This window comes from Herpailurus yagouaroundi, unplaced genomic scaffold, assembly GCF_014898765.1.
Source record: "Herpailurus yagouaroundi ecotype Mexico unplaced genomic scaffold, PumYag 139, whole genome shotgun sequence".
Lineage (NCBI taxonomy): Eukaryota > Metazoa > Chordata > Mammalia > Carnivora > Felidae > Herpailurus > Herpailurus yagouaroundi.
Genome location: NW_024412394.1, coordinates 45,653,715 through 45,677,366, shown reverse-complemented (window position 1 = coordinate 45,677,366; position 23,652 = coordinate 45,653,715). Strand labels below are relative to the sequence as shown.

Genomic DNA, 23,652 nt, shown 5'->3' with positions numbered 1-23,652 from the left:
CCAGGGACTGAAACAGACTATTGCACAACTCTTCACCACCGGGCGGTTTCGCTTCCAAATCTGGCCTTCGTATCATCCCACGGCCGGAGTCGCTTCTGGGTCCGCTGGAACGAGCCCCGTTCCTCCTAAAAGCAGCCAGGGTTTCCTCCTCCGAGCCACGGGAACCCCTCCCTCCGCCCAAGGTTTTCGCGAAAGTGAAGCTGCGCGGGCGCGGGGCCCCAGGAGGTCCCATTGTCCGGCCAGGGAGAACCGCTCTCCCCGCAGCGACTCCCGTACTCGAGTCCCACCGGCTAGGTTAACCAGAGGTCTGCGGGTCTCGGCGCCACTCCCCTCCCCCCGCCGCCCCATTGTCTGCCTCGCCCCGCCCCGGGGGACACGTGCGCCTGCAGCTTCCCGAGCGAGAAGAGCGCCGGGCGGCGGCGGCGTGGACACCGCCGCGAACGGCTACGCGGCCGCGGCGCCGGGGGCGGGGGCCGGGCGCGCACGGATCGGTGGGTGTCCTCAAGCAGCTGCGGTAGCGTTCCGCGCCCCTCGCCCCGTGCCTCGCGGGCCCGGGACGGGGCGGGGGTTGGGACGGGCAGGAGCTCGGTGGGGGTGGCGTGCGCGTGGTGCTGCGGTGGGGGGGGGGGGGTGGGGCGGGGTGGGGAGATGCCTGTCTCCTGACAAAGGAGAACGAGTGGGACACGCTGAGCCGGCCCGCCCCGCCTGGAGGAGAGCGGGAGGGGGAGTGTCGGGAAGGGAAGGGGCGGGTCTTTCATTCACTCTCGGCCCCTCCGTCGCTGCCGGAGCGGAAGGGCGGGGTCTTGCGTCCCCCTCCCCCGGGAGGTGAGGAGCAAGGGAGGTGGCGGGGCGTGGGGGCGGAGCCCGCGGGCGCGCGTCCCGAGGCGTAGGCTACGTCGTCACGTCAGCGCGGGAGAGAGAAAGAGAGGAGCCGACTCGGCTGGGACTGGGGGACGGAGTCGGGAGAGCGAGCGAGGGAGGGTGTGAGCGAGCGTTCGAGCGAGGAGGGGAAAGGCGGTCACTCGTGCCTGAGCGGCCGCGGACGGGACTGGGAGTAGTGGGGCAAAGGAGCAGGGAAGGGAAGAAGAAAGACCGAGAGAAGGAGGCGGACGGAGGCTGCTGGTGGTGGTGGTGGTGGCGGTGGCGGTGGTGGCGGTGGTGGTAGGGGGAGAAGGAGGAGCTGGAGGAGGGCAGGGGCAGAGGGAGTGAGAGAAGCGGACGCGCGAGGGAGGGGAGGGAAAGGGGGGGGGTCACGCGGGCGCGCGCGCGCGCACCGGGAGCGCGCTCGGAGGCGAGTGGAACTGGATCGGGTTTGCTGCCAGCGGCGTGAGCTTCGGCCGCCATTTTACAACAGCTCCACTCGCGCCGGACACAGGGAGCAGCGAGCACGCGTTTCCCGCAACCCGATCTCCTCGGACAGGATTCTTCCGCCGCAGCCCAACGGGGAGGTAACGACCGCCAGGACCCGGGTCTGGGAGGGGAGCACCGTGACATTGTGGAGTGAGCTGGGCGAGGGAGGTGTGGGGAGAACCCGGCTTTTCTGGAAAATGGATTCCAAGGGGGAGAGGAGCACGTTGACTGGGGCTGCTTGAGAGTAGGCCGCAGCCCGCGCCGCCACTTCCTTCTATTCTCCATGTGCTGCCGCCGTTCGGGCTTTGTCTGCGGCGCTCCAGGGAGGAGGCGGCCCCATGGCCCGCGCGGACCGCGAGCGGCGGCGGAGTTGGTGCTGTCGTGGCCGTCACCGCGGCGCGGGAGTGGGCGGAGAGGAGCTGGTCCCGTCCCGCAGACGCGCGGCGAGCTTGGGTGGTGCTCGCGGTCCGGCGGGCGTTAGGCAGTTCGCGGAACGCCCTCACTCCGCCGGGTTACTGGCCTCTGTCTGGGGGTGGGACAGCTGGCTCCGGCGCCGCAGTCACTGCACGGACGGGAGAGGGGTGGGGGCTTGCACCATGCGCCGCGGCTCAGGTCTCGGCGGTGCGGGCGGGCGGCCGGGGGTCGCCGGCGCCCGGGGCGGAGAGAGCCATGTGTCACGGCGGAGACGGCGGCGCTGGGGTGGGGGGCGGGGAGAGCCTGTGGCCTGGCGCCGCCGCGGCCTCGGTGTGGAGGGGCGAGGTTGTGCTGCTGCTGCTTTCTGGGGGCTCCGATCTTGGCTTCAGGTTGACGTTGGGAGTCGGTGATGGTCGTCTTGGCCTGGGACTCGGTGGGTTTCCGTTGGAGGAAGTTGTAGGACATTTGAAGGCGCAGAGCACGTGTTTCTAATGGGCTCCTGGTGGCCGCAGCGGTGAGGCTGCCGCTTTGGGTGCGGAGTTGGGGGCGGGCTTTGGGTGCGGGGGTGAAGGGTGGAGAAATTGGGTGGTAGGAAGGTAGCTTGTGTGAGCGCTTTGTTCTTCGCTGGCTGTTGTTACAGATCTATAAGCGGCAGGCGGGAAAAGCGCGCACTTTGGGGGTTTACCTTTGAGAGAGAAAAGCCCAGCTTTGCTTTCTCCACACACCTCATTCTCTGTACTGCCACAGCTGCATGTGGCAGGCTGGCTTGTCCTCTTGCTGATTGGGCTCCATTTGTAATATGGTTTTTCCTAGGGAGTGTTAGCAGGTGAGTCAGGGGTGGTGCTAAGGAAAAACATAGTGAATCTGTCCTCCTCTGCCCCGCGCTCCAAATCTGGCTTGTCAGGCGATAGTGACTGTAAGGCTTCTTTAAAGGGAGGCGCAGGCTGGCTGGTGTAGAAATTGGTAGAGAAAGTAAAGATTGGGGCTCTTATATTTCCTCTACCCTTTTTGAAGATCCTAGTTTAATTTTGCTTATTGCGTTTGAACAGATCTCTGGAAACATGGCTACAGAACATGTTAATGGAAATGGTACTGAAGAGCCCATGGATACTACTTCTGCAGTTATCCATTCAGAAAATTTTCAGACATTGCTTGATGCTGGTTTACCACAGAAAGTTGCTGAAAAACTAGATGAAATTTACGTTGCAGGTAAGAACTAACACTTGCAAAATTATATTATGAAATTTTTCTATTGGATTTCTGGCTTTGAGCTAAAATAGCAACTTTTTGTGGTTTCCAATAAGTGTGGGAACTAGAGTTTTGCCTTGTTGTGATAGTTGTGAACTAGAGGTTAAGGTGTAGAGGGAGGGCAGAAGGAAGGGTTAGGAGGTAAAGGCTGGCTGGCCAGATGGATAAGTATATGATGGTAGCAACAGCTGCTAAATGTTGGGAGCAGGCCATGTGACTTTTTGGGGTATTTTTATAGTAGGATTCTTGTTAAATAACTGGTAACTATAGACTTGTCTGTCTTGGTGTGGGTGTTGCTTTTTTCCTAGTGGTATTTGAAATCGTGTAGAGGTTCAGTTGTCATGCTTGGTACTTTGTTGGTTGATTTTAGGATTTACATATTTACTGTAGAAATACTTAGCGTTTAGAAACTATGTGACTTAGAAGAAGATGTAAAAGAAGTTGATTCATTGTAAGTGTGGTTGAGAGGTTTTATTTAGTTCAGAATGATTAAAGCATGTGTGTTTCTCATATAGGTAAGGGAAATGGAAGAATTCTTACTTGGCAAGCATGTACCTGTATTGGCAAATATGGTTTCTTAAAAAAAGTTTCTAAAGATATTAAAAGTTGACAACTAATTCAGTTTTCTCTTCTCCAGGGCTGGTTGCACATAGTGACTTAGATGAAAGAGCTATCGAGGCTTTAAAAGAATTCAATGAAGACGGCGCATTGGCAGTTCTTCAGCAGTTTAAAGACAGTGATCTCTCTCATGTTCAGGTAATGTTGATGTCAGTGTAACTAGAAAAAACATGAGTAGTTTTGATATAGTTTGTTTTATTGAATTAGATACAGATAAGACCGTTGTTAAATGTGATTGGAAAATTTTTTTATAGAACAAAAGTGCCTTTTTATGTGGAGTCATGAAGACTTACAGGCAGAGAGAAAAACAAGGGACCAAAGTAGCGGATTCTAGCAAAGGACCAGATGAGGCAAAAATTAAGGTATGTCTTTAAAAACTTTTCTTTTTAATCCCCCCCCCCCCGCGTGGGTTTTTATTTTTTTTCAAGGAGTTTTTTTTTTTTTTTTTTAAGCTTTGGTGTAAATATTCTTTGGATGTGAAATGTTTAAGATGTTTAAGATGTTGAGAGTTAATAACCTGAGATAATTTATTAATCTTTTCTAATTACTGCCTTTTGAAAAGTTTCCTGCCTTTAGTTATTTCTGTTTTTAGAACAACTCACTTTTAAGTTTTTCTTGTTATTAATTTATGCATTAAATCAGTGTTTCTTGATATTCTAAAGCAAAGACCTAAATACCATCTACCATATTTCTAAACATTTTTTGAAAAGCTGGAGGTCCAGATTAGTGACAGTAGAAAAAAATGGGAGGGAATCCGTTCATCCCATACTTGGTGAGGAGTGTACATTTAACAGTTGACTTATCTTAGAATTCACAAACTCCCAAGTTAAATGGATTTAGAATTTTTAACACAACCTTCTTCTTTTCTGTTACTGTTGATTTTAAGGCTGATTTGTTCATTTCTAAAGGCAGCTTGTATCAGTAAAATTGAGGAGTGTGGAAATGCAAGTGAAGAAACTGAGGTTGGGAGTGGAAGTTATTTTTTTTTAAGGTCATGTAGAGCAATAAATGGCCTCAAATGCAACTAGGTTGTTTTGGTTTTTAGTTGTGTTGAGGTTTCAGTTTATAGAAAATGTGATCATGCTAGTTTTAATCTGGTGCTCTTATTACAGTGTGCTGATGCTCTTTGAACCAAGAGTTATGGTTTAAGAAAGTTAATTATGAGTGTTAAGTGATGTTTTAATGGTATGGGAGGAGGGGAGCTTGGAATAAGGAGTTAACTGTTAATGTCATTCATATATTTGAGGCTTTTACAGGTCAGGCTGTGAGTGAATTGTGTTTAAACCATAAATCCAGTTTTTTCCATAGAAATGGAGTGTAGATGTCTTTATTATCTCAGTTGTGATTAAATTTACATTTTGGGAGGTAAGGTTATTAAATTTTTATTAAAAATGTAAAGTTTATTTTGACTTTTCGGTCTGGGAGGGAGTGGCTTGAAGCTTTAGTGTCTCTTAAATTGCAACAAGAAGACATAGTGACACTTTTATAGGATGTTTGAAGAATAAGTTTTTTTCTATTTTTTAGGGATTGATATAAAAAGTAAGTCATATAAAGATGAAGGTGAAAAGTGCAGGGATTACATATGGGAAAAAGGGAAGATGAGACATTTAGTGGTTTAGTTTATGTTCTAGTAATAGATTTCAGTTTATTTTTGTTGCCCAATGTTGCATCCGTAAATAAACATTGGGATATGATAGAAAAAGGCTGCTTCAAAATAACGTAGCACTTTGTGGGCCTTTTTGTTAGAGTTTAGTAATAGAGGAGTTTTTTTATCATAGTATTTTTTCACAGATCTTTAATGTTCTTTGGGTAGAAAGTGTTTGAAATCTGTCTAGTCATTTTCGTTTCTAGAGACTGAGGTGACCCCAGGTCATTTGACAGCATTTTGATAAAATTTGTCATTGTGCTTGGTGTTAGCTTGTTTTTGTTTTTGTTCTTTTCAGAATTTATTAGCCAATTACTAGATTTTATTATTTAGAAAGCAGGTTTTGTACTTTGGTTGAGATGGCAGAGGAGAATAATTCTTGGGTTTTTTGTTTGTTTGTTTAGGCTAATTATAGACAACTTTCTAGTACTTTTGCCTTATACCAAGGGATAGGAGAAACTACCACTGATTAGTAAATAGGAACTGTTTAAATTTTAACAGTTCACTTTTAGGGGAGATAAGACCTAGAAGTTATTTCACATTGTTGCAATTACATAAAGCTTTCAAAGTCATTTTGGGTCTCATTTGTTCTGAATGAACCATGCCATCTGGGGAAGCATGGTGCTTGAATGTCAGATGAATTAAGTTGTTATATTTCGTGTAACTCCTAGGTTAAGGGGCATTCTCAGGGAATGTAATTTCTACAAAGGTTGGTGCCCAGAATTGCTGGCAGTGTGTATTAGAAGTGTGGGATACAGGGAGTTTATTAAGGAGCTTTACCCAGTTCCTCCTTTGGGAGAGAATTAAACTCAAGCAAGTTAGGTACAGTTAGGAGAAATTAGCAGAACAGGTACAGACCCTGGCTTGAAAGATGTTGATGAATCAATATTAGTTGTTTGTTTGCTAAACACTAGTTAATTGGAAACCAGAAATAATTTGAGTAGGGCCCTGAAATTTTCATTAAAAATTAGAGCTACTACAAGGGTACATTAAAGGAGAAATTCTAAAACATACCAGAAAACTGTAGGGATTGTTGCCAAGGTAAATGGAATGCTTTGAACAAGATTGATTTTTAACTGTGAAATGCATGGGTGTGGTCTTGTGAATTAAATGTATTAATGACATTTGAACTTTTCAAGGCACTATTGGAAAGAACAGGCTACACACTTGATGTGACCACTGGACAGAGGAAGTATGGGGGACCGCCTCCAGATTCCGTTTATTCAGGTCAGCAGCCTTCTGTTGGCACTGAGGTAAAGAAACTAAAAACTTGTACCTTTTGTAGTAAATGCTCAGGTATCTGGTTTCCTAAAGAAGCTCTCCATGGTTTTTTACTTCATGTTTAATTTACAGATATTTGTGGGGAAGATCCCAAGAGATCTGTTTGAGGATGAACTTGTTCCATTATTTGAGAAAGCTGGACCGATATGGGATCTTCGTCTAATGATGGATCCACTCACTGGTCTCAATAGAGGTTATGCGTTTGTCACTTTTTGTACAAAAGAAGCCGCTCAGGAGGCTGTTAAACTGGTAAGTTTTTTTCTTCCAGTCTTCACATTCACTGTCTTTAATTAAAGTCAAGTTTTATCTTATTTTGCCTAAGAGTTAACCAAATGTTTTTTGAAGTGCTGATTAGGCACTTTTACATTCTTTGTTGTAGTTATTGTAGCAGTATTCTTTATATGTGTAGTTGACTGGACTGAGGATCTATATATAAGGCACAGTGTCAGAATTCTGAGTTACTTGTTCTTTGAAACATGTAGCTTAGTGCTTTTTTTACTCTTTAATAGGAATGTTAAAAGATTTAAGGAAGTAACTAATAGGTAGGGCTTTCTTATTTTCTGGCTGTACCTGACTGAGGATCTATATATAAGGCACTGTATCAGAATTCTGAGTTCTTCTTTGAAACATCTGGTTTGGTGATTTTTTTTTTTAATAGGAATGTTAAAAGATTTAAGAAAGTGACTGTAATAGGTAGGCCTTCCTTACTTTGTGGCTGTACCTGGGCCATTCCTCTTTCTATAAAATATAAAGACATTGTGATGACAAACTTCTAGTTCATGAAATAAAAGATTTCATGCTGAGTGGCAATATTTGATTTAAAGTACCAGATGTAAGGTGTGAAGACCTAGTTACGTTGCCAACTTTAAAAAAAGAGCTTTAATCAAATTATGGCTTAGCTCTTCTTTAAACTAGTTTTATTAAATTTTGTGGCTCACATGGATTCTACATTTTATAATTGAAGAGGTCAAGGGTTAATTTCAACCCAAGAAATGTATCAAAAAGTAAACTGGGGAGGAACTTTTGTAAAATTGTCCACTATGGCAGATATTTGTTAAATTTGCCTTATTGGCTTACATATTTTGTAGGGGATACTAAACAATCTTAAAATTCTTGGATTGATTTTTCCTGAATTTTTCCTTTCCTCACCATCAGATGGTCTACATTTTAAGGCATACCTTAAGGGGAAAAGCCAACTATACTTTGTTTGGCTTTCCATGGTGATTGAATTTCTCATTTGGTGTATGTAATTGACTATGATAAAAACTTAACATTAGAATAGTGCTGCTTGAAAGATTATAGGTGGTGTCTCTAAAAAATTTGGGAGTTTAGGTACTTTTAAATCATGGGTGATTTTTCCCTCATTTAAAGAATGCTTCCTATTTCAGAGCAGCTATAGTTCTATAGGGAACCATTCACTTGTAACCTTTGGGCTGTCAAAATTTTAGTTTTGAGCAGTTCATGTAAAATTAAGGACTTTTTAGAGTTCTGGAAAGATAACTTTAGAAATCATCTGGTTTAATCTATAAACAAATAGAACATTTTTGCCAGGTAGCAATAGAGTAGCAGTAAATTTTAATACGGAAATGTGAATGAGAAGGCAGCAAACTATCTTACTGCAGCAAGCTAGTACAGAATTTACCATTAATTTCAGTCCCATTTTATATACTAGGTATTACATAAAGCTTTTATTGTTTAACAAGGGTGGTTACTTAGTGTATAAGTGGTGATTTGTGTATTAACATTTTTAAAAGGAATCATTAAACCAACATTTGTAGGCCACTTAATTCTTGCTACCAAAATGCACTATTTATGGCAGGTCCTCACTGCAGTATTTGTAGACAATGTCCAAAATCCATAAAAAATACTTCATTAGAGGAAGATGATCTATAATCCTATTGTAACATGACGATTTTGAGTGCCAGTAAATAGTCATTATGAAATAATGTTTCAGTTTGGGCAGTTGCCTTGGCTTAACAAATAATACAGTCCAAAATTGCATTGCTGTGGGCTTAGGATGTAGTCTCATTAATATAGTTAAGTTTTCAGTTATAATTCAGAAAGTTCCATAGGTAGCTAGCCAGCCATTTTAATTTATCCAGGAACTAATAATAATTCTTGTTCTTTTTTACATTTTTTCTGGTTTTGTGATTGGAGTCCTTATCTGGGAACATGTTTATTTTTTCCTATCTGATAAATTAGGAAGTTTTGCATTTTGTAATGGTTTTACCACTATATCCACTAGGGTGAAATGGATATATCATTGTTGCTTTTTTAAAAATTTTTTATTTTATTTTTAAATTTTTAAATATTTTTGAGAATGAGAGAGACACAGTGTAAGCTGGGGAGGGGAGGGGCAGAGAGGGAGGGAGACAGAATCTGAAGCAGGCTCCAGGCTCTGACCTGTCAGCACAGACCCTGATGTGGGGCTCGAACCGCGAGATCGTAACCTGAACCGAAGTTGGACACTTAACCGACTGAGCCACCCAAGTGCCCCACATCATTGCTTTTTTTTGAAGGGTGTTTTACTGTGGTAGGATTATGTTGATAACAGAATTGGGAGGCTTGCCGTAATGTAACAGTAAAAAGGGAGGACTAAACTTTTGAGGAAATGAAATATTCTAGAGAAATAAATCAAGTTAACGAGGATGTCCTTTGATACTTAGTATTGTGGAACTGAGTACTCTTCTAAATGTGTTCTTTAAGGGAGCATATTTTGAAAACTGTCCCTTCTTGTGTCATGTCATGAGAGTCTACTTGAATTACACCAATATCCAAGGTGAATTTTTATAGAAGATTAATAGAATGGTCATTCTAGTTGTAGATAATAAGTTTTAAAAAAATGTCTATTTGGGATTATTTATAGATCAGACAAGATGGAAGCAGGAAGACCATTTCTTTTTGCTTTCCTGTCCTTTGAGTGTCCTGAGTACCTTTAGATTGAGATAGTCTGGCTGGCTCAGTTGGTAGAGTATGTGACTCTTCGTCTCTGGGTCATGAGTTCAGACCCCATGTTGGGTGTAGAATTTACTTTAAAAAAAAAAGATTATGTATTTGGCCTTATTTTTGGTATGATCCAGGAATAATCCCTCCCCTCCCTGTCCCCCAGATTAAAAACTATTGTGGATTCTGGGGTGCCTGGCTGGCTCAGTTGCTAGAGCATGTGACTCTTGATCACAGGGCCGTGAGTTTGAGCCCCACTTTGGGGGTAGAGTTTACTTTAAAAAATTTTTGTGGATTTTAAATTTGCATCTGAATTACTTATGAAAATAGGTTAATTGATAATAACAGCTGAAAAAGAGGCATGAAGTTAAGCACCTGTAGACTTTTTAAATGACTGGTTTTCAGCCAACGTTTGCTTCATATTTTGGGCAATAAATTTATTGCCAAATGATGAAAATCTTGCCAGGGAAGCAGGAGCTAAGTTTGTGAAAGGTGAATAATAGTTACCTGTTGAGTGCTTGTTAAGAGACAGGAGCTGTGCTAGGGTGTTACATTATTACCTTTAAATACTACCTATTTTTTAAAGCAACTGGAATTATCTTCATTCTGTAGAAGAGTAAATAGCCTGGGTGACTTATAGGAGGCCATATAGCTTTAGTTCGATACCAGGTTTGTTTAGTTTGAGTTCTTATCGTTGACCAGACCTAACAGTTTAAAGCCAGCAATATAAATTATGTCATCAGGTAGCCTAATTTTTTAATTATGTAGTCACTTAGGTAGTGTTAAAAAGGAGCACAGGAAATAAGTTCTGTTTCTGCTGCCAGAATATTTTTGGCATCTATCTACATTGCTACCACATTAGTCTAAAGTACCATTCAAAGAGTGCTTCTATCTAGTCACTGCTTTCCATTGCCCCTTTACAGTGTTACCATTCAACAGCATAGGTTAGTTCACAACATTCCCATGCTGAAAACTTTAATAATGGCTTCCAAACAAGGCCCTATCTGATCAAGTTTCTGCTTACATTTCTTTTTTTCTTTATTACTCCTCCGTCCATACTTTGCCTCCCACATAAGCTGTGACCATTTCCATCTCAAGGCCACCTTCTGCTCTTCCGCTTTTGAACACTCCCCCAGCTACCATGGCTACTGCCTTCTTATAGATCAGGTCTTCCTAGAAGGCCTTTCCTGACTTTGAGCAGCTTACCACCCAGTTGCTCTGTGACTGTATCATGAACACAATAAAATAGAATGCTCAGTTGTACTTAAAATTATTTCTTGGCTTTGTAAAGTATTTGCTTATCTCTCTCCTCCAGCATACAAGCTCTTTTTTCCTGTATCCCTGACATTTACAACAGTGCCACTATGTAATAATTCAGTAGGTGCTAGATAAATAACCTGACTGGCTGACTAGTGTCATCTAATCTATTATTTATGACCCAAGAACTTATATTTCCCATATTAGCTATAGTCCCATATTAGTATTTAAAGGTTTTCTGATTTCCGTTTGTAATTATGTATTCAGTGTCAACTTTGAATTAATGTACATTTATAGGGGGTAATGCTTTCCCCCTCATCCCCAGGGGGATATTTGGAAATATCCAAATGTGTAGTGTTTGTTGTTGTCCCAAAGACCGGGAAGAAGGGCAGGCAAGTGTGTATATGTATTTCTGTGGTGTGCTGCTCAAATTGGAGCTCAGGGCCACTGGCATTTTAGTGTCCATTGCAGTCCTAGATAATAGAAATAAATACCCTGCTGAAAATGCTAATAGTGCCTATATTACAAATACTGGAATAGTTGATCTCTATTTGCATATTAAAAGTTATGGTTTTGGGGCGCGTGGGTGGCTCAGTCGGTTAAACTTCCCACTTTGGCTCAGGTCATGATCTCACAGTTCATGAGTTCGAGCCCCGCGTCGGGCTCTGTGCTGACAACTTAGAGCCTGGAGCCTGCTTCAGATTCTGTGTCTCCTTCTGTCTCTGCCCCTCCCCCACTTGTGCTCTGTCTCTCAAAATAAATGTAAAAAAAAAAAAAACTAAAACAGTTATGGTTTTGATAGGCACTGATGGGTTTTATTCACTGAAGTGGTTGATGTACACTAGTGTAGCATGTATAAAACCATTTTGATGAATGCAGTTGACAAGATAGGTCCACGACATACTTTGTAGCACTTTAGCAAATAGTGTGTTTAACATGAAGACTTTGGACCTACATGGTAGTTTGATTGAGTTCATGATTTTATAGGACACAGATGCATCGTTCAGAGGGTAACAGGGATGCAAATGCCTTTTTCAGATGCTAACAGGGATGAAGGCTTAGATTGTGTTGGGGTTATTTTGGAAGGCTTTGTGATGAAGTTTGAGCAGGACAGTGAAAGGAAATAGGTAATCTGGTTGAAGCAGTGTATTGTTGAAGGAAATGGGAGATGAAACTAGTATACTATGAAGTCAGTGCCAGAAGGTAGTAGTCATGACTATGGGGCTAAGTTTCCATGGTGCCATTAAACTTTCGAGTGTTAATGTGGGTAGCATGGTATAAAAAACAGAATAATGAAGAATGTTTGGATGAAGAGAAGAAAGACCAGGAAAGTGGCAGCTATATAGAAAGGAGAGAGGCTAGAGATTTTCAAAGGAGAAAAAATAGGCGATGGTAAGCTATATGTTCCATTCTAATTTTTATCAATGATTTATAAATCAAGGCATAGCTGGACTGCTGTCATATGTCTGGTGACTTGAGTCTTCATGTATTGAGTGATAAATGCCCTGGATGACAGAAATCAGAATCTTAAAAGATTGTGATAGCCTGAAACAGATAGTTAACACGAGCAAGATGGAATTGAGTCAGGACAAACGTCAAGTCCTATATACAACTGATTTCACAAGTAAGCTGTAGTGTAAGTAAGCAGTGTGGTGTGGTTGCCAAATAAGCTCAGGTAATCATGGACTGTTGTGTTACAGAAAAATGTTTAGAAGTGGAAGATTAGCAATAGTCTCCAATTTATTCTAGATTCCTCAATCTCAGTCTGTGTCTACAGTATTATGTTATGGATATCACTATTTGGTGACACTCTTGGGAGGCACATTAGTTTGCCAGTATCAGAGAAGGAATGATTAGCCAGGTTTAGAGAACAGCTAAATCCTGAGCATTGTGTGGAGTATATGAAGTGCTGTCATCTGGGGAAGAAAATCTATAGTTATTGTAGAATTTTTAGGGAAGTAGATTTTGGCTTCAGTATTTTCTACTTAAGAAATGTTTAAGAATAAAGTAGGCTGAGGAGGTAGTGGCTTTGCTGCTGTGGGAAGAGTTAGGACTGAAAAACCACTTGTGAGTTAGATTCCAAATCTGAGATTGCTAAATTTGGGGGCATTTGGTGACTGACTGGCTACGACGGCAGGAAAAAGTGACTTGAGATTTTAAGCCTAGATGGTGGGAATATTCTGTACTGTACAACTCCAGTTTTGGTGTTCTGAAAGAGTGAAACTGTATTGATTCATGTTCAAAGTTCATCTTTGTTTTATTTGGTCACCTCACTATGATACTGAATCTGGAAGATAGATTCTTTAAAAATGTTTATCTTATTTATATATTTTATAGTTTATTTATTTTGAGAGAGACAGAGAGCAAGCAGGGGAGAGGCAGAGAGAGGGAGACAGAGAATCCCAAGCAGGCTCCATGCTGTCAGCACACAGCCTGTTGGAGGGCCCAGACTTAGAAACCGTGAAATCCTGACCTGAGCCTAAACCCAAGAGTTGGGACGCTTAACCAACTGACTGAGCCACTCCACCGACCTTAATGTTTATTTTTGAGAGAGACGGAGCACGTGCCGAGCTGGGGAGGGGCAGAGAGAGGGAGACAGAGGATCTGACTGACATCAGATCTTGGCTGATCTTGGCTGACAGCCCGATTTGGGGCTCGAACTCACGAACTGTGAGATCATGACCTGAGCCCAATTCGGACCCTTAACCAACTGAGCCACCCAAGTGTCCCTGAAAGCTAGATTTTTTAAATATCTTAACATCACCGCCCAACTTCCTTGTTGGAAGGCATCACATTTTTTTTGTTGTTGTTAATTTTGATACTGTGATAGTGTCCTGATGTATTACCTGTTGAGAGTTAGACAATTTATCAGCATTACATTAGAATCTGTGTTAAGGTTCAGAACAGTTTCAACATGCCCTTCTGCCACTCATCTCACTGTTACCCACCTGCTGGGGTGCACCGTTTGTGAATTTATGGTGATAGATTGGTCTTAAAATTATTAAAGAGTGAGAACCGTTAATAATTCAGATGCACATAAAAATGCATGTTTAATAGGGCACTGCTTCAAGAAATGCTTATTGCTGGGTACGGTGTACTTTTCCCCCCTTCTCTTAAGTAGTCTCTACACCAGATGTGGGCGTAATCCCCCGACCCTGAGATCAAGAGTTGGATGCTGTGCCTTACTGAGCCAGCCATGCGCCCCTCTGGGTACTTTTGCTTTTTTGGACAATATGCCCAGAGGGTCTCCTTTGCCCATTTAATGATTTATTTTAATTGAAGAGCCAGTTTACTCTCTGTGTGTTAGCTCTAATTGTTTTATCTTTTTTTAATTAAAAAAAATGTGGATGAAGCATCATAGTTTAGTTTAGAAGTCCCAATAAATCTTCGTGTCACTTATACTGTTTAGAGACCACAGTCATCCTAAATAACCTTCTATCTATCCAGGATTGGTAAACCTTATTAGCAGGGCAAGTGATGATGAATTAGAAGTGAAGAAGCTTTTCTTCTGTAAATAATAACAGAAACAGTCATTACTACTTTGAAGCAGAATTGTTAAATGTTGATGGACGTGTTATAACTAAGAATTCTATTTTTTTAACAAGTTTTTTTTTTTTTTTTTTTTGAGAGAGGGAGACAATGCGTGCAAGCAGGGGAGGGGCAGAGGAAGAGAGAATCTTAAGCAACACACACCCAAGTGCAGAGCTCATAACTGTAAGATCATGACCTGAGCTGAAATCAAGTCAGATGTGTAACCAGCTGAGCCACCCAGGTGCCCCACAACTTTTTTTTTTCTAAGTTTTTTAAAACTTAGATTTAGATGTTTCCTTATAGTAAACAGGTCTGGCTCTTAGAACTTTTGGAAAATGAAAAACACAGAAGGAAAACTATGCCAAGTTCTGTCATTTTCAGAATAACTCTTATTTTCACATTTGAATATTATGTATTTTTTTCTGTTTTTCTGATATCTTAGTTTTTGTCAACTCCTGGGGTTACAGATTAGATCAAATTGAAAGCCATTGATTTGTCATTAAGGTTGTGTTCTGATGCTAGATTATTAAAATCTAGGGAATGCACGTGTCTTAAAAGTAATTTGTGTTTCTTAGATTAATTTATTTGTTATAAGGTATTGTAGTCTACTTGTTCATAATCCCATACAATGATGGATTCAGCCATAGCACTACTGTTTGCAGGTAATCTATATATTTCTAGTTTTAAGAGGTTTTTGGTCTTAATATAAATGCCATGGGGGGAAAAGTTGTGGCAGGCTTTTTCAGCCTCAGTACTGTTGATATTTTAGATCTGATAATTCTGTTTTACTGGGCTATCCTCTGAATTGTAGGATATTTAGTATCATCTCTGGCCTTCGTACCCACTAAATAACCAGCAGTAAGCCCACATCCCTAATTGACAACCAAAAATGTCTCTAGACATTGTCAAATGTCCCCTGGGGAGCAAAATCACTCCTTTTAGAACTGTTGGTTTGTGTTAAGCGTAGAAGGGTGTTTTGTTGACCTGTTTTTTTAGGATGTAGGTATTGCACAGTGAGCTCAAATCTGGAGTTTGGATGATGGAAGTTTCAGAGAAAGCATTTTATTCAGAGGCTTAGCAGTCTAAAAGCTGTTTGAGAACTCAGGTGTAAGTAGCTAAGATTTTAGTGTTGTGGAGAGAAGGGGGACATACTAGGAATTTTAGGATAAACTTATGTCCAAGTATTTGAACTTTATCTAGTGGTGATGGGGAGTCATTGAGTTTGTTTTCAATAGGCAAAAACTGTCATCTCTTTTTTTGTTTGTTTTGTAAGTAGGCTCCATGCCCAGTTGTGGGGCTCGAACTTATGACTGTGAGATCATGAGTTGCATGCTCCACTGACAGAGCCAGCTGTGCACCCTTGTCCTCTTTCCTTTTTTTTTTTTTTTTTTAAAGTCTCTGGCATAAGTGTAGAGAATATAAATAATCCTGGGATCATGATGACCAGAGACTTTGATAGCACGAATTGAATCAGTGAGGTAGAAAGTACAAAGCCGTTTTGAACTGGAGGAAGGACATTTGAATTTCATGTTAGATTTTGAGTATCTGGAGATGGAGAAAGGGACAGGGAGGAATTGATTTTCTGACTTACTGTATGCTTTCTTGTCTTGCACCTGATGTACCTTTAATGCAAGAATGGAAGAGGAGAGGTGCCTGGCTGGCTGAGTCAATGGAGCATGCAACTAGATCTCAGGGTTGTGAGTTCAAGCCCCACATGGGGTATAAAGCTTACTTTCAAAATGGGAGAGGAATGGTTTCACTTTGGCTATAAGGCTGGCCTATAAATTGTATGGAAATTTATGTTGATTCTTTAGTGTTTATAGCTCCACTTGCACATACTCAAAACAGATTTTGAGGCCAGGTGTGGGGGATTAATCAAATTGTAACTGCTGCTACCATTATTGCTAACATGAAATTTTGAGGTAGTTTTAACTGTGTAATATAAATAATTCACTTTCCCTGATAACTTGAATATTTTTGAACTTCGGTTTGTAAGTCATACTGATTAGTAGATGTGACTTTGACAGATTGGGTTTTGCCTGTATAATAAATATCTCATCCTTCTATGGGGTATGGGTTACATGAAGACTTGACTTTTTACTGTAGTTTTATAATTGCTTCTATATGTGCACCCTAATCAGTCCACTTATTTTTTTTCAACCTTGTTGTAGGTTTGTTGAAAATGAAATGGGGAAAAAAGTAGGGTTGGATTCAGGAAAAGAAGGTTCTCTCCTTTTAGACTTATATTTGAAGCTGAAAATCCCTTATTGCAACTTCTTACAAGAGTGAAAGGGAGATGGAAAAAAATAGATTTGATGCTGGTTAACAGAAAGGCAGAAAGCTTGTTGGTATTTGAATCCCATTTCTCTTGCATGAGGATAACTGGTTGCCAGGATGAATTTAAGTAGAAATTAAAGTATTGTGGAATCAGCAGTTTTGAATTTAAGCTGCTCATAGACCGGATTCCTAACTTACCAAGTTTCCTAAGTTTCAAGGATTTAACAAATTTTTGCATTAATTTAATTCATAAGCTTTTTAAGTGTTTTGTCAGTGTAATCTTCATATCTGTCGCAGATTACAATTTCCTCTTACGTATGCTAACTATATTTTTAAAGGATAAAAATACTTGATAAGCATAGCATTGAAATTTGCCTAAAAAGTTGCATCTATATTTATAATCATTTATAATAAAATATTTTGTAAGTATTTTAAAAATATGGTACACTTCTTCCCCTTTCAGTATAATAATCATGAAATTCGTTCTGGAAAACACATTGGTGTCTGCATCTCAGTGGCCAACAATAGGCTTTTTGTGGGCTCTATTCCTAAGAGTAAAACCAAGGAACAGATTCTTGAAGAATTTAGCAAAGTAACAGGTAAGTTGGATTTATGTGGAAGGAGATGCACTTCTAATATTGAAGGTAATTGCATACTTCTGCATGTCAAGCACTGTTACAAACACTACATTTATTGACTGGCATTCTTACTCCCAACTGTGGGAGATAGGTAGCTCCATTCTGTAAGTATTTTGTAAGTAAGATCAGGAAAACAGGTACTGAGGGTTTTGGGAAATAACTTGCTGAATGCTGTGTAGTTCTTAAGGAATGCAGTTGAGATTTGAACTATCTGCAGAATCTGTGCATCTCGTTTTGGAATCTGTGTGTTCTATGCATTTTTAGGTGCTAGCTTGACATTCTTAGTGGGATTGTTTCCATAATGATTAGATTTTCTAAATTATTGGAATGGTAAGTATTTTTATAAGCAAGAGATTATATAATCAATGTCAGTATGGTGTAATTTCTTTGAAATCTAAAGCATTTTTTAGAATAGTGACCAAATCAAGCTGCTTTTATTATTTTATTGTTTTGTCTGCCTAGAATATTTAGCAGATTATCAGACTGTTACCAGTCTCCAGGAACATTCAAAATCTTACGTGATACTAATATCTCATTTGAAATAGTTACTGATACCTGAGGCCAGGAAAGTGCCATCAAAAGGAATTTTAATGTTTATTTACATAATGAGAAAAGTGTCTAACCATATGTGACTTACACTGCCATTTTTATAATTGTTATGTAAAAATTTTATGCCCCTTGTCATTTAATGGAAGAATAGTCCTTGGGTCTAATTAAAAAGAATACATTTTTTTTCATGGGGATTTTTGTGTTGAGAACACTTGGAAGGTGTGTGTATTAGGTCAGTTATCTGGACCAATGTTTTTGAGAGTCCTCTTCAAAGAAAAGATATTATTTTTCATTTTTATATTCAAGTATTAGAAAAATCCTTTGATCTTCTTTTTTCTTATTTTACCTAATTTTTCTGGAATGGTTGCTTATTTTCAGAGGGTCTCACAGACGTCATTTTATACCACCAACCAGATGATAAGAAAAAAAACAGAGGCTTTTGCTTCCTTGAATATGAAGATCACAAAACAGCTGCCCAGGCAAGGCGTAGGTTAATGAGTGGTAAAGTCAAGGTCTGGGGAAATGTTGGAACTGTTGAATGGGCTGATCCTATAGAAGATCCTGATCCTGAAGTGATGGCAAAGGTAATGACAGTTTTTTTTGATGGGTTGGTGGCAAAAGGGATTCGGGAGGCTTTAGAGAAGTACGAAACTTATAAAATGAATTGTGTACTTTTCACAAAACCACGTTTTTGAAAGTGAGAGAAGTGTTCTTTATTAAGGCCACACATCAGAAATAAAACCAAGTGCATAGAGAGTAAATATAAAAACTTATTTGTGGACACTCGATCATAATTGTGTAGCTGTCATTCTCATGATGATGAGTAGTTAGCCTACATGCTGTGGAAGTAATAATTCACCACCAGTTTTGTGTGTATTCTAAGAGCAATTTTTGCATTTTTGAGAATGGCGCCATTAGCTTTCATGGTTTTTGTGTTAAAAGTCCTACTCCTAAAAATAGTGAACTGTATTGGCCTCAGCAGAGCTGCTGCAGTTACAAGGTTTAGCTATTATTAGGTATCCTGCTTCAGCAGTCAGTTGAGACATCCTATGAGAACAAACATCTCTTGAGTCAACACTTTACTCACTAGTGCAGTTCTAGGTAAGTTATTCTACTCTTTGTCATTTAAGAAACCCTCTTAATGGTGATAGGCTAGCAAATACAGCTCATTCACTTAAATCAAGAAAGTAGTGTGAATGCCAGAACTATGAATATTACTAAAGGATAAGTCTTGAGGACAGAAAATACTTCATATTTTCCATTGGCCTATTAAGTTCTTACTGGATTTTTAAATTCAGGTGTTATTTCAGGTATTTTAGGAGGAAATGATGTTTCCTAACAAAGGGTCAACTTTTATAACTGTACTTCGAGGCGATTTCTGGATTGAAAGAATCTGTCAGTATTTTGAATGCTCCCTCCCTTCTTTATCCACCTTTCAGAAGCAGATTCTAACTAGTTTTGACCACCTGTGTTAAGTGTTCAACAACTACCTCAAGGCATGGAATTCACATTAGTAGGAAATGACCACCTCCATCTTTGATTACATTGATTACAAAGTAATTACTAATTTAATAAAAACTGTTAAGCGTTGTTTGCTTTATTTTGAAAAACTTACAGAGTTCTTATATACTCTCAAGTCCATAGTTCATGTTAGGATTTATTCTATTGTACGTTCTATGGGTTTGACAAATGTATGATATGCATTCATTATAGCATCATACAGAATAGTTTTACTACCCTAGGAATCCTCCCTGATTCCCCCATCCCTACCATCCCCACCATCCCCTCTAACCCCTGACAACTATTGATTTTTTATTGTCTCCATAGTTTTTGCCTTTTCCCAAATGTCCTATGGTTGGAATCATACAATATGTAGCTCTTTAAGATTATCTTCTTGTACTTGGTTACATGCATTTAAGATTCCTCCATGTCTTTTCATGGCTTGATGGCTCATTTCTTTTTAACACCGAATAATAATCCATTGTCTGGAGGTACTGCAATTTATCCATTCACCTACTGAAGAACATTTTGGTTCCAAATTTTGACAGTTATGAATAAAGCTGCTGTAAACAACCATATGCAGGTTTTTATGTGGACATGTTTTCAACCCATTTGGGTAAATACCAAAAAGTGCAGTCATCAGATTGTATGGTAAAGTATGTTTAGTTTTATAAAAAAACTGAACTGTTCTCCACAGTGGCTGTACCATTTTGCATTTCCACTAGCAGTGTTTCTGTTCCATATCCTTACCAGCATTGGGTGGTGTTAGTGTTGGGTTTTGGCCATTCTAATAGGTATGTGGTGGCATTTCATTGTTTTTGTTTTTATTTATGTTTTTAAAGAGATTTTTAAAAACTACTCTCTACACCCAGTGTGGGGCTTTGAACTTAAAACCCCGAGATCAAGAATTGTGTGTTCCACCGACTGAACCAGCCAGGTGCCCCTCATTGTTGTTTTTAAATGCAGTTCTCTAAGGACGTCAGGTTGAGCATCTCTTCGTATGCTTGTATCTTTGATGAGGTGTCTGTTCAGGTTTTTCACTCATCAGATCTAGCAGTCATTCCTTGGTTTTTACTCAAATGAGTTGAAAACTTAGTCATATTATATTTCTGATACTTGTCTAATGGGTAATGACTAAAACTATGGTGGGTGGGGTGGTGGCATCCTGGAAATTGAACCCTTTGGAAATACACAGAGAATTTCTGTTTTTTTCTTAATTTTCAGGTAAAAGTGCTGTTTGTACGTAACCTTGCCAATACTGTAACAGAAGAGATTTTAGAAAAAGCATTTAGTCAGTTTGGGAAACTGGAACGAGTGAAGAAACTAAAAGATTATGCCTTCATTCATTTTGATGAGCGAGATGGTGCTGTCAAGGTAAAAGAACTATTGTAGGCATCTAAATTAAACTAATGATTTTTAGTCATTCTAGTGTCAAGAGTATTCTAAAAAGTTGAAGGACACTAAGAGGTCATGTAATCTACTCCAGTTAACCTTTATTGGCCTTAGCAAATTGTATAACTCACTAAACTAAGTCAAAAAGTTAATTAGTTGAAGAGCTGGATCTTTAGATAAAAATCTAACAGTCCTATTGGATCTTATCCTTCCAACACTAATGAAATGATTTTTTGACTTCAAATGAATTAAAATTGTTAAAGTCCTCTCTGTTGATGAGTACCTCATTTTTTAAGGCTATGGAAGAAATGAATGGCAAAGATTTGGAGGGAGAAAATATTGAAATTGTTTTTGCTAAGCCACCAGATCAGAAAAGGAAAGAAAGAAAAGCTCAGAGGCAAGCAGCAAAGAATCAAATGTAAGTGAAAATTGTCTAAATTTAAAATGTTGGTAGATTAATGAAAAACCAGTATTGCTCAAACCTGTTAAATAATTGCATAACATGCCTTTATTTCTGAAAGAATACTTGAAAGCTTTGAGCCACTGAGAAATGCCCAGAATTTCAAGAAATGTGTATTGAGCTGTTGCTATTGGTCATACTTGTGAAAATAATCATAATTCTAAGTAACTAGAGTTCTGTGTAATAAATGAAACTCATTCTAGGGTATTTCCTGCTATGTTTTACAGAATGTGCTCCTGAATTATATGTTTTAAATATTAGCTGTCCACAAGCGTTCATATATTTGGTTAAAGGATGGAGAGTTTTTTCCCTCAGAAGTAGAAAATATTAAATCTCCCAATTATGATAAACTCTGCTTCCTCTATATCTGAAAGAGGCTTTTTTACCAATACATAGTGCCTGTTGCCACCTCAGAGATTTCATATATGGGTTTTGAAAAATGAAATACGAGTATAGTTAATCAAATAACATAGTATTGAGGTAAAAAAACAACTAAGTGTAATGTATTGCATAAATTGGATCTTTCTAGAGGATCTGTTAAAGGATATCTGCTCATTAACAGTGAATGAAACTTTTAGCTGGGTAAGAATGAAGTTTACAATTTAAAAACTTGAAGTTGGTAATTAATTTCTGAGGAGGAAGATGGATAATTGCTATTTGATGCATGAACAAGAATCACTGAACTTAACCGTATCTCAGGCCAGTTTTCTGCCCAGTGCTTTATGTGGGATGCAAAAGAAGGGTCAGGGTGCTTCTATTTATTTCTCTTATTTCATAATCAGGGAAGTAATCAAATTATTGCATTTGACAGTTGTGGTTAGGCAAGTTGGCTAGTTCTGAGCCTCAGTTTCTTCTATTTTAAAAGGGGATCAGACTGAATTATGTAAGATGTCTTGTATTGTGATTATCCAAGTGATCTATACTTGTTTTAGGATCAAAGAGATGTGCTTTATAGACTTAATGGTAGTATAAGGAAAAAGATTATAGAAAGTTAGGTTTTGAGGGGGAAGTAAATGCTCTATATCTCAAACCCCTTGAGTATACTCTGCAGTGAAAGTAACTTTTCCCTGTTACAGAAGACAGTTAACTGATGGTTTTATTCATTCAGTGGCAGAAAGTAAGTGTAGGAGATTATGTTAGAAAAGTGAGTAAAACAGTTATAAGTTTGTAGGTGGAGGGTAATAGAAAATGGAGAATGTCACTGTATCTGTTAATATTTGAGGAGAACAGGCCAAAAGGGATGACTGCATGTGATGCTTGCACTTTTAACTTGCTGCAGTCATTCACTGATTTTTTTTTTTTAATTTAACAAACTACAGCACACATTCCTACTTACTCCTCAGTGCGTCCCTGTGAGTTGAGTACTCTATTCCCCAGTTTGAGATGAGGAAACTGAGGCACAGAGGTCAACTTGCCCAAGGTCAGTCTCACAGCTAGTAAGTAGTGGAGTTGAATTTCAACCAAGGCAGTCTGGCCCTGTGGTTTTCACTCTTATCCATTATACCAGGGTTTCTCAATCTCTCTGTGATTATTGACCTTTTGTACTGTGTGATTCTTGGTTATGGGGGGGCTGTCCTGTGCATTTTAGAATGTGCATCCCTGGCCTCCTCCCACTACATTTCAGTAGAATCCTCCCCCACCCAAGTTACAGCTAAAAATGTCTGTAGACGTTATTAAATGTCCCCTGAGGGGCAAAAATCTCAGTTGAGAATCACTGCATGACTGCATGCTGTTGTCATTGTGTTATTTAGTGACAAAAAAGGTGATTTGTCAGTTAAGACAATTAGCACGGCACAACAGAATGGTCTGAGAACCTAGTTGATGAGAGTAGCATTTTTTATGTATCGTTGAAATGGAAAAGCTGGGCCTGTATGAATTGAGTATAAAATAACATGCTAAATAAACACAAGAGTAAATTATTCTCATAAAGAAGCTTATTTTTATGCATTTCATGGTATTTTGGGGTTCAAATAAAATGAAGAATGCTTTCCCAGGGTATAAAGAATTATATCAATTGTACTGTACTATTATGGAATGTGAATTGGAATATTAAGGATATTTCCTTTTAGATAGTATCTATGCATATGCTGATTTTTTTTTTTTTAAACAATTTTTTATTTTTAAGTAATCTCTACACCCAGCATGGAGCTCAGACTCACATACCCGGGATCAAGAGTCGCATGCTCCACAGACTGAGCCATCCAGGCGCCCTCATATACTGGTTTTTATGTTTTCTCTCTATTATTTTTGAAAGTAAGATTTTATAGGTTTGGTTTTTTAGCTTTTGTTTTTCCCATCATACCTACGCATATTGTTTGGGGTTGATAGTAAGCAAGAGTAACTTGGGTCTAGCAATGAAAGTTTTTTTTTTTTCCCCCATGTTTGTTTATTTTGAGAGACAGTGCACGCACAAGCAAGGGTGAGGCAGAGAGAGAATCCCAAGCAGGGTCCATGCTGGCACAGGGCTCCCATCTCCCCACTGGTGAGATCATGACCTAAGCTAAAATCAAGAGTCGGATGCTCAACCAACTGAACCACCCAGATGTTTT

The 23,652-nt window shown here is 39.8% G+C and overlaps 1 protein-coding gene across 4 annotated transcripts in view; it reads left to right on the top strand.

Moving 5' to 3' along the window:
- Positions 1-1,249: 1,249 nt before the first annotated feature.
- Positions 1,250-23,652, top strand: part of SYNCRIP (synaptotagmin binding cytoplasmic RNA interacting protein) — a 30,338-nt gene continuing 7,935 nt past the window's right edge. For 2 of the 4 annotated variants that reach the window (XM_040474099.1, XM_040474098.1), the window contains exons 1-10: positions 1,341-1,448; positions 2,814-2,973; positions 3,650-3,768; positions 3,885-3,992; positions 6,415-6,528; positions 6,629-6,805; positions 17,028-17,163; positions 18,130-18,335; positions 20,476-20,625; positions 20,940-21,061. In XM_040474099.1, coding sequence (XP_040330033.1) covers positions 2,826-2,973; positions 3,650-3,768; positions 3,885-3,992; positions 6,415-6,528; positions 6,629-6,805; positions 17,028-17,163; positions 18,130-18,335; positions 20,476-20,625; positions 20,940-21,061 — 1,280 coding nt within the window. In that variant the 5' untranslated portion in view covers positions 1,341-1,448; positions 2,814-2,825. Of the gene's footprint in view, positions 1,449-2,813; positions 2,974-3,649; positions 3,769-3,884; positions 3,993-6,414; positions 6,529-6,628; positions 6,806-17,027; positions 17,164-18,129; positions 18,336-20,475; positions 20,626-20,939; positions 21,062-23,652 lie in introns of all 4 variants that reach the window. The other 2 variants (XM_040474100.1, XM_040474101.1) reach the window with 2 other exon arrangements.